Here is a 15871-nt window from a genome sequence, read left to right as displayed (position 1 = left end):
CTCTAAAAAAAAAACAAATGATAATATTTTAAATATAATCAGTTAAATATAACGTATGATTAGAATTCATTTTACTTACATTTTCTTTATTTTACGGGGCTATTGGAAAATTTTTTGAATCAGAGGAAGGGCAGGGTCTGGCTTTATGTCTGCAGCTGGGTCTCTCCGATGCGGGAACGGGCACGTCGCCCAGCCTTGCTGCTGATTCTCTCTACAAGCGTCGACACTCGGACCCACACCCGCAACCAGCGTTCTGTTCCTTCCGAAACCTCAGTTGGGGCCATCTGAAAAACTCATGCTCTTGCTACCAGTGTAACCTTGACTTTATTTCCTACAGGACTGTCCCTTACTCACACGGAGGGGGAGGTGACTGACAGCAGAGGGCCCCATGCGCGGGGACGGAGCCCAGCACGGATCCCGGGTCCGATGGACAGCAGGCTCTTCCCAATCTAGCCCTGAAGCAAGTGTTTGTCTCTCTCCCACTCTCTCTGGTTCCAGACCCCACGCAGAGAGCGCATCCTGTACCCAACCAATAAAAGGACCATGTGTAGACGGAGGGAAAGCAGAAGCCGCACCCAGACTCCGGGGGGTCCACTCACACCAGCAGCCCCTACCCACCCCCCATCTCCCAGAAGGCACAAGTGTGCTATTATCGCTTATCATCCAATGATGACACGGGAGACAGAACTGGGTCTATCCTCAAACTACCTACAGCGATGGCCAGGGCAGAGGGTCTAAGATAAAATGCCAAGCCCAGCCACAAAGGTTCCCACCAACGCCCCTCAGAGAGGGTCTGGGGACAGGGATGCCAAGAGCACAGGAATGCAGGGACAGAAGCTGAGACTAGGGACCCTTGCCAACGTCCGGCCCTCCGGGACAAGTCTGGGAGCCGGGGAGGAGCTCCCCCAGCTAGAAGGGAGACCAGCCAAAAGGAAGGAGAGCGTCAGAGCCCCTGCGCTGGGTCATACAGGGCCTTGAAGGCCATACTCAGAAGCCTGGACTCTATCTGGAAGGCAAGAGAGGGCTTCCAGGCAAAGCAATAAGGCACTCAGAGCCGTGCAAGGAGGCAGCGCTGTCCTTTCTAAACAGGTGCTCCTGGAGGACTTGGGGGGACGGAGACGGCCTGTCAGTGACGCACCTGGTTGCCCAGCAGGCAGGGAGGCTTGTGGGTGACCACAGAGAAGCCAGGCTCGCCCAGCCCGGGATGCGCCCCGCGGCCATCCGTGGGCGGTTCCACCTTCCCGGCCTCGTTTAACCTACGCAGCTATGCAGGGAGGTGGGCGTAGAGCAACTGAGGACGGCCAGGTTTCTGGAATGCACGAGGGAATGAATGATCGAGTGTTGGCTAATAACTGTAATGCCTGGTCCTTAACTCTGTACTGAGGGCGCTGGGCTAAATTGTACTGAAGAATCAGCTCAGTGGGTGAGTTCTGAACTAAAGCCCCTCCCGCCGTGTGCAGACTCTAGGCTGAGTGTCCCTGGAGCTGCTGCCGTGAGCTCGGGGCGCTAAAAAGAAGGGAGTCCTGGGTGGGGGTGGGACACAGGGCCCCAGCCGTGCGGGGAGAGGTCTGGCCCAGCAGCCCCGAGTCTCTCCCTGCCAGCGCCCCCTCCACACCTCTCCCAGGTCCCCGGGTAGCAAGAAAGCTCTCCTTCTGGCTCCGGCCTCTCTCCCGGTCCTGGAATTAATAAAGACTCTGAGCAGACTGCGGTTTGCATTTCTGAAAGCCGGTTCCTGCCCACGTCACTGCCCTGAGAGAAGTGGGGCCCAGCTCCTCCCCAGCACCCCCTCCGCTCCCCCTTCCCAGGAGGGGGCAGGCGCACAGATGCACCCCTACCCCGCCGGCCTCCCCTCCCCACACGCAGGCTCGCCCTAGGCGCTGAGCCGCCGGACCCCGTCCCTGAGCAGCCCCAAGCCCCTACCAACAAAGACCATCTCGGGCTCATAACCTCTATCCGCTGCCCCAAAGTCCCCCCAAAGAACACACGCTGGAAACAAGAGCCGTGCATGTCCTGGACGCCTGTTTCAAGCCTGTTCTCGTCACGTGCCCACCCCCCTTCCAAACTGCCGCTGCTGCCTGAGGCCAGAGGAAGAGGCAGGTTTGGCCCCGGGGTCCCCAGGGGGTCCCGCAGAGAGCTGGCCTTACAGTTACACCAAACACGGGAGCAGTCCTTGCAGGACGAGCGGAAGCCACAGCGTGACTGCTGGTACTGAGACCCAACAAGGAGGGAGCACTTTGGGTCCGGCAGGTGCGGTGCAGGAATATAGGACCATATTTTATTTATCTCCGCAGTCACCCTCCTAGGCAGGGATATTTATCGGCCCCTGACGTGGGATGAAACGGAAGCTCTGTGAGGAGCTTACCCCAGTAGAAAGCGCTAGAGCTAGAATTTAATGCTAGGTTCGCCGGAGCCCAGTGCATGGCCTTGCCACTAGACCTCCAGGTGGCCGCGGGGCTCCCGGCTGCAGGAGGGGTGCTTTAGCCCCCTTGCTCAGACCTGCGGTTGTGTCTCCCCCGGGGCTCTCTCCATCTGGAGGCAGGGAAAAGCTCACAGAGACTTTTTCCCTGTTGGAGGCTCTGACGAAGGCAAGTATCCATCTCCCGCCCCAGTCCTCTGGCTCCCGAATTTCTTCTCCCACTTTCGGGGTCTGGGGAGGCATGACCCTCTCCTATCCTATCCGACCCCAGAAAAATCCCCAGGGTCCTCATGGTGTCTCAGGCAGGCTGGGACCTCCGGAGTCCTTCTGGAGATGCGGGTCCCCGCTGTTTCAGCGCAGGGCCGCCCCCTCCTGGCCACCAGCGGAATGTCAGGCCCCCGGGGCGTTCTCCTGGGCCGGAGTCTGGTCCTGGTGCTAGCGGTGCTCGGCCCCCTGAGACAGATGGGGGCTGGGTGATAAAGGTGGTTGAGCCACTTCTCAGTCCAGGTGAGGTCCCCAACCCCTGGGTCCCCCGTAGAGTACCTGGGGATCCGGCCTGAACTTCACCAGACACTGTGGTCTGCACGGGCCTGCGTGTGGGACTGTGACCTTGATCCATGACAGATGGAATCTCTGTGGTGTGTCAGGGGATCCCACATGTCCCCCAGATGCTCCAGGGGACAACGCCAACATGGCCTTAATTCCCAGGCATTCCCCTGGTGCAGCCCCTCTGCCTTTGCACTTAAGGATCCCGGACCTGCCCCGCACTCCCTCCCCAACATCAGGCAGGAGACTGTGACCTAAGTCTATAAAGAATGGAGCCCAATAGTGTATCAGGGTCTCCCTTCCTTTCCCCAGATGCCCCACGGGGCAGCGCCAACATGACCTCCCCTCAGTCTCAGCAGACATTGGCCCCAGGCCCTGGACCCCAGACCTGCCCGACACCCCACCTCCCCAGCTTCGGGCAGGGACCGTCTCTGGCCAGACCCGGGGGTGTTGGGGGAGTCTGGAGGGCCGGGTGGGGGCAGAGGCTCGGGACAGCTGGCTCGTGTCCCCACGCTGGGCCCGGGGCCCAGCCGGAGGGGCGGGGGCCTGGCCACTCGGGCCTTGGCTGGGGCCGGATTTTTGGCCGGGCTGCAGGGCCCTGCCTCCTGCTTCCTCTCCCGAGGGCTGTCCTGGCAGAGGCCCCCCTCGCACTTTCTGGCGGGAACAGGGCCAACAGTGAGAGAACAGCAGGAGAGAGATGGGGGGGACTGTGTGTGTGTGTGTGTGTGTGTGTGTGCGCGCGTGCGTGCGCGTGTGAGTGTGTTTTAAGGAAAAAAGCCCACAGTCCAGTCCCGTCAGACCCAGCCTGGGAGGCTTGTGAGCCGGGCCTTTCGTAACTGCCCCCTCCCCGCGGCCCCCTCCCCCAGGCCCCCTCCCCGCGGCCCCTCCCCCAGGCCACCCCCTTCTCCCGCCCGCCCTCCTTCCCTCTCCGAGGCAGCAATTACGCTTTGGGGATAAAACGAGGCGCAGAGAGCGGGCTGGGGCATTCCTCCCCGAGATGGCAGGTCTGAGAGCTGCAACCCTGCGGCCCGGAGTCCTCCTGCTCCTGCTGGCCATCGCCCACCCCTCGAAGCCTGGAGGTAGGCCTCACCCTGCTCCCGGGGATGCCGGCAGCCCTGGGGGGGACCGCCCAGCCAGGTGGTCGTGCTGACAGACCAGAGGGCGCCCTTCACCCCGCCGTCCTCCAGGGGTTCCCAGGCGGGAGCCCCCTCGGCCACTGGATCCTTGGAACCGCCCCTCCCGAGAGCCAGCCCGTGCTGAGGAGGAACCTGTCACAAGACTCGGGATGGTCCCAACCGAGTCCTGGTTCTGCCGCCCCAACGGGGCTGAGGACCCCTGCTCTGTCCGGGGTGCTGTCCCAGTGGGGGGAGGGGGGACTCCTGAGCACGCCGGGGAGGAGCCGGTGGGGGTCCCGTTGGGTCGTTGGGCACCGGCAGTTTGCACACCTGTGGATCCAGTAGGTGCGCACATGTGCCCCGGGGAGGCGGGGGACCTGGGCTGGAGGCCAGCTCTGCCGCTGTGAGCTGTGTGACCTCAACAGGTTCCTTGACCCCCGGGGAAGTCAGGACACCTGTCTGAGGAAGGTCAGAGTTCAGTGGATTATGGGGCTGTGGGTTGCAAAGCCGCTGCTGTGGTCTGTCCCTGGGGAGGAGGCGGGGGGCATCCCAGCATGTGTGTGAGTGTGTGCACGTGCACAGGAACGAGTGTGTGGCACGCGATCGCACAGGTGAGCATGTATGTGTATGCCCAGGTGTGTCATCAGACAGGAGAGGGGGAATGTCTGTTCACAGGTTCATCCCTGAGCAGGTGTAAGTGTGCGTGTGTGCGTGCGGGTGTTGGGGCGGGAGTTGTAAGGTATGCTATAGTGTTGTTAGCGTGTGCACAAGTCTGCCACCCGACAGGCATGTGCACCTGGGAAACGCGCTCTCCGGGTGTGGATGGTCACTGTGCACACGTGTGCGTGTGTGTGCGTGTGCACGGTCCAGAGCACGAATGAGGATTGGGGAAACCGGGGAAGGTGTTCATCCTCTGGCAGAGAGAGAGGGTGGCCACTGGCAGAGGCTCGGGGCAGTCCCGGACCGTCTGGCATGCTCTCTGCCGCAGGGGACAAGGGTACCCCGCCATGGGGCTGCTACGCACCTCAAGGGCCCCCAGGAGTGGCCCCCCCGGGGTCCCCGAAGGTGTTCGTGGCCATGGAAAGAGAGGGGTGCAGATACCTGAGCCATTTGGTGGGGTAGCCTGGGTGGGGTCAGCTTTCTGGGGGCGTCCCCCTTGCCGTAAGAACCAGACCTTCGGTGCGGGGGACAGCATGGGGGGCCCAGTGGGGGCAGGGCCATGCCGGGGGGTGCTGGAGTTAGGGGCTGGACAACTGCAAGGTTTCCGTGGGACAGCCTAGCTGGGCAGGACCGCTGGGCGCAGAGGGTCCAGCACGGGGGGTTCAGCTCCCGGACCTGGAGGAGGGGCAGGGGGACTCGCACACCATCAGGTGGGTCCAGCAGGGGGATGGAGACAAGCCCCAGAGGACAAGCCACCCCAGGGCCCCCCGTAAAAGCAGCAGCTCTAGGCCTTCCTGAACCTCCTCTCCGCTCCCCGAGGTGTGACCCCTGAGCACCTGCCTCCCCAGAGCATGACAATTCAACCCCTTCAAAAATCCCGGGAGTCGAGAATATTATCCTCTTTTGCAAATAGGGAAATAGAGGCTGAAACGGGCTAAGGCAGTCGGGGGGTGGGGGGCGAGCCCCAGCCAGTTCTCTGCAAAAAAATGAGGGGCGGGGGCCGGGTACCAGGCTGCCTCCGGGGAGGAGCACGCCCAGGGATGAGTCTTCCAGAGTGGGCACGCCCTTGAGCAGAACGCACCCCTTGCTTGTGTCCTCGGTGACACTGCTAACCTTCCCCTGTCCTTGTTTGTTTTTTTTTTTTTTTTTGCAAGCGTTAAGTCTCAGCTCGGTCCCTGGTGGTAGAGCAACTGGGTCCCAGTATGGGGTGTGGGAATCCATGACATCTGTTGGGGTTTTTGCCCAGAGCCTCCGAGAGAAGTTAGGGTTAGATCAGGGGGCGGAGTGGGAGGGGCCGTCTACCTACACACACACACACACACACACACACACACACAGCCTCCTGCCCAGCTCTCCTGGGGAGCCAGCTCCCCCACGCCTGCCCCCACCCACCAAGAGGCTCCCATGGGTTCCCCACCTCCAAAATATTCTATATCCTAGGGGGCTCCGCCCCAGAAATGTTACCAGCCTTTTCTTTTCCTGATTCCGGAACTAAGGATGATTTGGAACTGAGATTGCGGACCCTGGCTGCCGGCTGGAGTTAACCGGGGGGGCTTTAAACAGCGCTGATACCAGGGTCCCACCCAAGAATTCCTGCTTTATTTGGTCCGAGGAGGGCACTGGATTGTAGAGGTTTTGTAAACACTGCCCAGGTAACTCAGATGAGCCTCCGGGGCAGATGGCCTGCTGTTTGGGGGGGGGGGGGGGCTAATCCCGCTCTCCAAGTTGGCTGGGGCCGGAGGCTGAAAGACAGCCGTGCCCAGGGGGAGGGAGAGGACAGTCACCCACTAGAGGACAGATTGTTTTCGAAAAGCCCTTGGCAGCCTTTCTCCAGGCAAACAATAAACAGCTTCGTGAGGTCTTATCTGCTCCCCCCGCCAATCCCCTGGACTGAGGCTTGGCAGAGTCCCTTGCCAAGGCCTCCTGGTCCTATGCTCATTCCCAAACGGCCTTCTCCACGTCTTTGAACCTGAAGCCCAGGGCCCAGACGGAAGGCCCTGCGTCCCTGCGTGGGACCGGGGTCCACTGTGAGTCCCGGGCCAGGCGCCTCATCTCACCGGCCGTAAAATGAGGAGAGACATCCCTGCCCTACTTATCTCCTAGGCCCAGGGGGAGACTCCTGCCAAAGTCGCATCAAATAAGGGGACTGTGGGAATGTGAATTTCTGAGACGATTCATCTTCTGATTCAGAATGTGTTTACTTGGACCGACTGACTCTTACAATTAGTGCATATTTTTATGGTTTAACTTTCCCTCTCGCTACTCACACCATGTTTTGTCTCCTGGGTGGAGCGCGCATGGGTGATGGAGGAAGCAGATAGGACTGCAGGTCCCCGGGGGTGTCCGGAAGGGTTCTGGGAAATCCAGGAAGGCTTCATAGCAGAAGCGGCATTCGAGTCAGACCTTGAAAGAAAGGGCCATGAGAGGCCGTCTGTGGATGAGAGATGAGGCTGGGTCTCTGCGGCTCTGGAGAGACGGAGGGGCTGCTTCTATCTCAGCAGAAAGAAGACGTCTCCGCAGGTGGAGACGGTTGGGGGTGACTTCCCCGTCACCGGAGGCATGCAAGCAGGAGCCCAGGGCGATGTTTGCGGAAGGAGTTTCTGCCCGGGCCAGAAGACTGTTGTGATCTCTGAGAGTCTAGGAGGCAAGAGAGACGAGTTCCACCATGGGCTAGCCTGCAAAACAAGCCAAACCCACATAAAACAAGACAAGCGTGCTCCAAGCCAACGGCTTTGGGCCCGCCGAGCAGTGAGAACCACAGGCTCAGAGAAGGCAGGAGGGGAAGAATTTGAGATCAGTCTCGGAGGAAGGGCAGGACTTGGGTCGCAGAGAGGCGCTCCTGGCGGGAGGCACGGCTCTGGCCAAGGAGTGGAGGAGGGAGATGACCGGCTGGGGTGTGGAGTCTGCCCTTCTGGAGGCCCTTGACGGACGACAGCCTTAATCTGTTCTCAGCTCTCCTGCACTTGGCGAGAGGAGGGGGGGCTGGGATCCTTCGGCCCTGCCCCCCCTTCTCCCTTAGCTCCGTGTGGAACAGGGAGCAAAATATCCCTAGCTCCCCCAGGCCGGCATGGTTCAGGCTCAGAGTTTAGCAATCGCTGTTGGGATCTGAATCATGGGGGGGCTGGGGGGGCCCGGGGCAGGCCAGGACGGCTGCAGAGAGAGAGGCAGGTCTGGGGAGAGAGCAGGTGGACCAGCAGCCGCCAATGGGCGTGGGGAGCAGAACCTCGACAGAGGAAGTCGGGGTTCAGCCAAGCCCCAAGGTGGGGGGCCCCCAGGCTGGTTGGGGACAGAACAGGTTGGACCCCGACCCATAGGCAATATCCTTGACCCCTCTCCAACTCATTCACCGGCTGGTTTATTGACTATCTGCTGGACACCTCCCCCAGGCCGTGCACTGCTTAGCAAAGCATGGACAGAGACTCACCTCCTTTTTAGGGGGGGGGGCGGTGATCACTGTATGCTAGAGCAAGGGCAGGAGGTCCCTCCCTTGAACCCTTTGACACCTTGCGACAGCCTTGCAAAGCCGAGGTTATCAGTCCCCCATTGCTTACAAGGAAACTGGGGCTCTGAGGGGTTAAGTGACTTGTGCAAGGTCCCGCAGATGCTAAGAAGTGGCACGGCCAGGATTAGAGGCCAGACGGGCGTGTCCCGAGCCCCTGGCTCCGAGCCCCCCCACACAGCAGCCTGCCAGGAGCCAGAGAGCAGAGAGAGGTGGGGAGAGAGTGCTGTTGTCCTCGGGAGGGAGAGGGGAGGAGGCTGAGAGCCGAAGCAGAGAGAGACCCGGACTACAATGGGGCAAGGCACGAGACACACTCAGAGCTGGAGGCCCGGGACCAAGGGAGGCATCAAAGGCCCAAGGCAGGCTGTGTGCGAGGTCGGCAGCAGAGGACAGTGTCCAAGCGCTCCTCCCCAGCGGGCCCAGCCCCCGGAGGCTGCTGCCCTGCCACTCTGCGTCCCCCAAGGCTCAGACCTGATTGCTTGCACAGTCCAGGTCTGGGTGACAGGCCCCGGGGGGCCTGTGGCGCCGGAGTGACAAAGTACTGGGCTTTGGCACGGGGTAACCATGACCGCTTGGCACTCCCAGCCCTGCTGGGCTGTTTCTGCGGTTAACAGGGCCATGGGGCCAGCAGGCCCAGCTGTGGCAGGCCACGGAGACCAGACATCTGTCATAAGGTCTCCAGACACACCGCAGGGCTGCCCGACCCTGTCCCCCAACCCCACCCACGCCCCTGTCGGCAGGGTGGTCCCGGGGCCCTGGCCGGAGTACTGGCAGGGCTGCTGGTTAAGGCTGGGGCCGGCCCAGCAGCACGGCGTTCCCCCGCGAGAGCCATGCGGGTCCATGGGGAATGAACTCGTGATCTCGGCCGGGCAGACCGCCCCTGGACTGGCCAGTGAATTAGATTTTCCTTAGGAAACTATTCACTTTGGTCATTCATGGTGTCCCCCTCTGGGCCCCGGCACGTCCTAAGACAGCGCTGCGTCCGACAGCCAGAACCCCACCCAGCCGTCGCTGCCCAGTGGCCGAGGACGCTGACCTCACGCCATCCTATCAGTGTGGGAATGGCTGTGTTTGTGTTCCCTGAAGCCACACTTCCTTACTGCTCGCTGTCACAGCCCGGCCGGCCCTCCCACAGCCACGGGCCGGGCCGGGCTCACGCCGCTCGGGGCTGCAGAGAACGGGCCACCCAGCGGAAGGTTCCCGGCCCCAGTCCCCTGCCCGGCCCTCTCCGGGGAACGGGGAGAGAAGCAGGTAACACAGTGCCCACCATCCTGCTCAGAGCGGTGGTCTGGGTTTGAATCCAGACTCCGTCTCTTCCCACCTGTGTGTCCCCGGGCACCCTTCTTCACCTCTCTGAGCCGGATTTTACATCCATTGAAACAAAGGTAGTAGTAATCTCTGCCCTTCCAACCTCATGGGGCCATCTTGAGGAGCGTGAATGAGAAAAGGCTTTATGATCATCAGTTGCTTGGCCGACATTCTTTGCAGAGACACAGCAGTCTACAGTCCTCTGCCCTCGGCTTCATTAGGGTTCCCCTAAGTTCTGGCTGATGGAGGACTCTACTTACTTACTTCCAGGGGTTCCGGGGGCTGTTCCTGGTGGAGTTCCTGGAGGCGTGTTTTACCCAGGTAAGGTACACAAAACTTCCATGCACCCAGGTAAGGTAGATTGTGACCAGATCATAAGAGCTGCGCCCCGTGGCAACGCAGACAGGAAGGACACGGGCGCGCCTCCCGCCGCAGACCCGTGAGCCACTCTAAAAGTCGTCTGCGTGACACTTCTACAAGGACTCGAGCATAAATTCTCTGAGATGGAAGACAGCATTTGCTTGCAAGGCTGTACGGAAGTGGACATCTTTATCCTGCCCCCCTCAAATCATGAACCCCACTCTTGAGAATCCGTTCAAAGAAAATAATTCAGAGGTAGAGAAAAAGAGAGATCCCGTACAAGGTTTATCAGAGGGTTATTTGCAAAGGCATAAACCAAAAATCCCCCCCTGACTGGAAGGTGTGATTGAGTCAAATCTGTTCTAATTAATATACGGCTACTGAAAAATATAGCAGTGCCCTACCTGCTCAACCGGACAGCACAGTGCTTTTCCGGCTGCTAACAATATAAAGGCAGGGACCACGTGCAACTGGAGACTGGGAACACCCCGGAAAGATAAGGGGGAGAATGGTGTGGCTCTGGCATGGGGTGGGGGAGCGGCACGTTTTCTTTTAATTTAAGAAAGAAAAAAAAGCATCATGCTTTGAAGTAGACTGATAAATCAAAAGTAATATTTTCAATACTTAGAAAGTATTGGAGGGGCACTTCCAGAGAGGGGGACCCCAGGACGAGCAGGAGGAGGTGCCCATAGAGGGCGTGGAAGCCCCGCCCCATCCTCCAAACCTTGCCCCCGCCCCCCCCCCGTGCCCCACCCCGCCCCTCTTCCATCTGGCCTTTTCCTGGGTTACATCCTTTCATAATAAACAGATGATCTAGGGAGGAAAAAGAAAGAAAAAAGCATCTGAGGGTTCAGGACTGAGGGCAGCTGCCGGGTCAGTCTCAGACACAAAGAGGCACCGGGCTGTTGGCCCAATGGGGAAACTGAGGCTCACGGAGGTTAAGGGTGGCCCAAAGTCACGCAGCTAAGCAGTGAGGAACTTGACCATGGATCCGTGGGCAGCTTTCTGGCAGAGACACTGATGGTTCTATCTCTCCCCCCACCTCTCTCTCTCAACACAGGTGCTGGTCTCGGAGGTCTGGGAGGAGGAGGTAAGCTCAGAATCCGAACTTGGTTTCTCGCCCATGGGGTCCAGCTGTCACTGGGGTCCCCCGGGCTCAGAACCCCAGAAAGCCTAGACATCCCTCAGTCTATGGACAGTGTCCAGATGGGAGAGACTTGCCAGAACCCACTGGCCTCCCGAATCGCTCCCCCAGCCTCTTTCCCTGGTAGCCTCCTTTGCCCCGGGTTTGGACCCTCCACAATACCCCTGCAAGGTCTTCCGGGGCTGGGAAACGGAGTCTGAGACAGTAGAAACCGTAAGTCAGGGCTGAGACTTCCCGCCCACACATCCAGACCCCGGGCTCCCGGCAGCTCCCTGGCTGAACGGGAGCACCGTCCCCATGAGCTCTTCTAGGACCTGGGGAGTGAGATACCCACCCCCTCCCCCGCCCCTGCATTGCCCCAGAGAGAGAAATAGTAGAAAAATCTCGGCCTGGGTCTCCTCATTCACTCCCATCTCTCCGCTTTGCAGCTCTGGGGGCTGGAGGCAAACCACCCAAGACTGGTAAGACCTGAGGGCCCCCCGGGGAAGGGGAGGGCAGGGCAGGGCAGGGCCTCCAAAGTTGTGAATCCAGGGAGGGAAGCAACAGGCCAGAGGAGGGAGGGGGTGTTGAGCAGCAGCTATACTCTGGCTGGGGCTGGGCCCCAGGACCTCTAGGAGTAGGAGGCTGGATGTCTTCCATCCAGGGTGGGGAGGGTCTGGGGTCTACCCTGCAAATACCCATGAGCCCAGCTTCCTGGAGAGCCCCCTTGGCACAGGGTTGCAGCAACAGCCCCCAGTGCCGGGGGTGGGGGTTGGAGGGCGGGGGAAGCAGGGCCAGACCTTCCAGTGACCACCAAGCCCATGAATGTCACTCTGGTGCTGACCCCGATGGTGGGCTCCAGACCCCGCCTGGATGGTCCCCTGATCCCAGACCAAGCTTTCTCCAACTTCTAGACATCTCTGACCTCAATGACCATCGGAGCCCTTATCCCAGCCCCAGGCTGAACCCTGACCCAAAACCGAGGCCTGGACTTAACCCCAGCCCAAACCCAGATGCTGGGCCCAGATGAGCTCCCCTGCCGACCAGGCAGGCCTCTTCCAGCTGTGTCTAGACCTTGGAGGTTTCCAGTAAGAAGATCTGGCTCCATCTGTCCAGGCTTCTGCCCATGGGGCCCGGATCTGCCACTGAGGTCCCCCATCAGCTCCAAAAAACACACCCCCCAGGAAAGGGGGAGGGTAGGTCCCTCTGGGAAACACTGGCAGATAAGGAGCAGGTGGAGGAAATGGTCCAGATTGATGGCCCCATCGGCGTGAGATGCTGCACATGTAGGCTTGGCCAGCCCCTCCACCCCACCCCCTGCTCCGCGTCTTCCCGGCTCTGAAGCCAGAGGCTCCAGGACACTTTGGAAATGCGACGGCTCTTACGAAATCTCAGCGTTCGATGGTCCAAGTCCAGATGAGTCCACAAGACCCAAATCCCACTTCTCCACAAGCCCATCTGGGTTGTGAAACTCCAGGGCTGGGCCAGGCGAGCGCGAGAGAGAAGACAGCAGGAGTCCTGGGCCAGGGCTCTTCTGGGGTCTGTAGGGGTCTGCGAGGCCAGGAGCCTTGGGGCCTCACTGCTGGGTCTGCCAACACCTGCACCCCATCTTCCTGGAGGGGCGAGCCGTCCTCACAGGGTCCCCGAGGGCAGGGAGGCGACGGAGGTGCAGAAGTAGGACTCTGCTTAGCCGGGAGAGCCCGCTAAGGACTTTACTTCGTGGGGGTCGAGACTGCAAAGCAGGGGGGTGCGGTGAGTGGACCCCGCCGGCAGCAGGAGAACCCGTGGCAGGTGGCGATAAAGCACCAGAGGGGAGACCGGGACCAGGACACAGGCCCACAGAGGACAATCAGGGATGAGAGCTAAATGGAGGTGTTCACGGGTAAAAGACTTAGTGTAGACATCCAAAAATACTGCAGGCTCGGGTAGTAGCAGTAGACCACAAGGGAAGTCAGAACATGACCTTCTGACGGCGAGGGCCCGAGATCGTCCCCTCTCAGCCTCAACACCCTGGGCCATAAAGGCCCAGCTCTGGTCACAGCGCCCACCTCCCTGCCCCTCCCCGAGCAGCTGCACCGGGCCTGGCCTCAGGGACGTCCGGGCCTGCCCAGGCAGGATGAAACGGGGCACAGACGGCGCGTGTCGTGCTTGGGAACAATTCATCCCTTGACAAGTCGAGGGTGGGTGGGCTGGCAGCCGCTCCACGCGGGCGTCCGTGGGCCGGGCCTGCCTGGACTCTCGGTTGGGGGGGCCCGGGCAGCTGGGAGCGGCACCACCCACACCCGCCGGCACCAGCTGGGGGGCCAGCTGCCGGCCGGGCAGGACCAGGGGGAGCTGGGGGACACCCACTGGGTGCCCTGGCAGGTGGCACGCACTATGTGGTTTCTGCTCCCCAGCCCTCGGGTCCCGGGGAAGTCGGGGACCTGCTGGCCATTCTGCAGGTGGGGATACTGTGAAGTGACTCTTCCCTGGGCTCTGGGACTCCGGGAAGAGAGAGGGTTCCGGGGGCCGGGCCCCTGGGCTCCCCCCGGCTAGACTGAGCTCCTCACCTCTCTTCTCCTTTCCAGGGGCTGGACTCCTGGGGGCGTTCGGGCCAGGTGAGTCCCCGGGGAGGAGGGCGAGCAGGGGCGGGACTGGTCATGCGGGAGGTGACCCCGGGAGCAGACAGCTGGCGGGGGAGCATGGGAAAAGGGCAGAGCAGAAGGACGGCCTGCCCACCCCACCAGCCCCAGCTTCTTCCCACTTCCTGTTGGGCCCCTAGCTTCTCTTCCCAGCCCTTCTGTGGGCAGGAAAGGCCTGAGCCTGTTGCCTGCCCTCTTGGAGCTCAGGAAATGGGCTTGGCCTGAGAGCCTCTGGCAGCACCGAGGAAGGGCAGGGCCTTCGGTGTTAAGGAAACACAGACCCAGCTGGGCACATACTGCACCTGCCTGATAGGGCGAGGGGCGGTGCTTAGAGACCCACCTTTCAGAGGGGCCGGCTGAGTTCCAGACCCGCTCAGACAAGGGAGAGACAGGATGGGAAGGGGAACCACACCCAGGGAAAGCCAGGTAGACCCTCTGGGGCTCAGCCTTCCCCCCCATGCCTGGGGCCTGTCCCCAGAGAAGCCTGCCCCTGGGCTGCGGACTGGAGCTCGCAGGAAGGGATTCTCACAGAATTGGAAACAAACCTGGCTCGGGGGTGAACTCCAACCTGATTGCCCCCTCGGTCCCGGCCAAAGCCGTGGAAGGAATGTCTTCTGGAGGGGGAGAAGGAGCAATTGGGCCCAGATGTGGGAAGGAGAGAGCCAGAGGGACCCGTCCGGCTTCTCATAAACATTTTAGCGTCCGTCTGCAAGCGAGGAGACTCCTGGACAGCAGGACAGGCTGGACAGACATACAGATGGTGGGAGAGGGAAGGGGGTTCCAGATAGAGGGGAGGAGGGGCGAGCTGAGCCTGGGGACCCCTATGAGGAAGTAGCCCAGGCCTGGGGGGAGGGGTGTTGATAGTAAGACCCCTGCTGGGCACCCCCTTTTGCTGACAGGCCTAGGGGAAGCAAGGTTTGGCTTGGGGGGTGTGAAGGGGCGTGGGTCAATGCTCTACATGGCAACTAGTGGCAGGTCCCTATTTTATCAGGATCGAACCCTCAGTACCACCTGCTGGAGTCCAGCTTGGCTGTGGGCACCGCACACGGTCCTGCTTGGTTCCTAATCCCCCTCCCCCCCCAAGACCCTTCCCAGGCCCAAGAGCGACGCCAGCCTCTCCTCTCCTCACCGGCTTGGTCTCCTTCTTCCCGCAGGTGCTGGTGGGCTCGCAGGCGCTGGCCTGGGGGCAGGTTAGTGCGGACATCCGGGCAGCATGCCCGTCGAGGGGCCAGAGGCCAAGCCCAGGGCATCTGTTTGGTGGGGAGGGCAGCTGGGGTTCAGAGATGGGGGGTGCCGGGCCTGTCCTGGGCGCTAGCGTGGGCGTGATGTTGGAGCAGCTGTCCAGGGTCTGAGCAGGTCACAGCTGGGTCCGGGGCCGAGAGCTGCAGAGAAGCCCCAGGGACCATCTCATTGCTCTCCATCCCCAAACCTGGCCCGGGGAAGCGGGGGTCGCTGCTGGGCATGGAAGCCACCTGAAAGGCGCCTCCAGGGAGGGACAGGGCCCAGCGGGGCTGGGGCTCAGAGCTTCACCTGGTCCTCTGCTCGGCAGGACTCGGGGCCTTTCCCGCAGGCACCTTCCCGGGGGCTCTGGTGCCCGGCGGAGCGGCGGGAGCTGCTGCGGCCTATAAGGCAGCCAAGGCTGGTGAGTGTCACCCCCGGGGACAGGCCGTAAGCCCGATGGCCTCTGTGAGCTCCCAGCTTTGCCGAGACCCTTTCCCGGGAGGCAGGCGGGCGGGCAGAATCCTCAGCCCCGATCCATCCAGCCTCGGGGAGGCCACCAGCCGGGGCCAGACCTTAGTATGGGGCCTTCAGCTGGCGGCCCAGGGCCCTCCTGCCTCCCGCCGTTCCTTGCGTGACCCCTGGCCTCTCCCACTCCCCACTCTGCAGGGGCTGGGCTGGGCGGTGTCGGCGGCCTCGGTGGTGTTGGTGGTGTCGGTGGTGTCGGTGGCGTGGGTGGCGTCGGCGGCTTAGGAGTGTCTACAGGTATGGTGGGTAGAGCGGGCTTGCCCTGTGGAAGGCCATAAGCCCGGGCGGACCCCACTCTGATGTGCCCCCATCCCGTGCCAGGCGCGGTGGTGCCCGGGGCTGGAGCCGGGGTCGGAGTCGGAGCCGGAGCAAAGCCCGGGAAAGTGCCTGGTCAGTGCGTAGTCCGGGGGAGGGGGGGGGGGACTGGAGAGGGCCGGGCGGGGCGGGGAGGGGAGAGGTGCCCCCTCTGCAACAGAC

The 15871-nt window shown here is 61.6% G+C and overlaps 1 protein-coding gene across 1 annotated transcript in view; it reads left to right on the top strand.

Moving 5' to 3' along the window:
- The first annotated feature begins 3766 nt into the window (after positions 1-3766).
- Positions 3767-15871, top strand: part of ELN (elastin) — a 30445-nt gene continuing 18340 nt past the window's right edge. The window contains exons 1-9 of the mRNA XM_004761675.3: positions 3767-4041; positions 9815-9865; positions 10965-10994; positions 11477-11509; positions 13595-13624; positions 14803-14838; positions 15198-15290; positions 15536-15631; positions 15716-15784. Coding sequence (XP_004761732.2) covers positions 3960-4041; positions 9815-9865; positions 10965-10994; positions 11477-11509; positions 13595-13624; positions 14803-14838; positions 15198-15290; positions 15536-15631; positions 15716-15784 — 520 coding nt within the window. The 5' untranslated portion in view covers positions 3767-3959. The remainder of the gene's footprint in view (positions 4042-9814; positions 9866-10964; positions 10995-11476; positions 11510-13594; positions 13625-14802; positions 14839-15197; positions 15291-15535; positions 15632-15715; positions 15785-15871) is intronic.

The sequence above is a fragment of the Mustela putorius genome, unplaced genomic scaffold (assembly GCF_011764305.1).
Source record: "Mustela putorius furo isolate JIRA1106 unplaced genomic scaffold, ASM1176430v1.1 tig00000139_pilon_pilon_pilon, whole genome shotgun sequence".
Classification (NCBI taxonomy): domain Eukaryota; kingdom Metazoa; phylum Chordata; class Mammalia; order Carnivora; family Mustelidae; genus Mustela; species Mustela putorius.
This window is presented reverse-complemented; position numbering and strand designations above follow the sequence as displayed.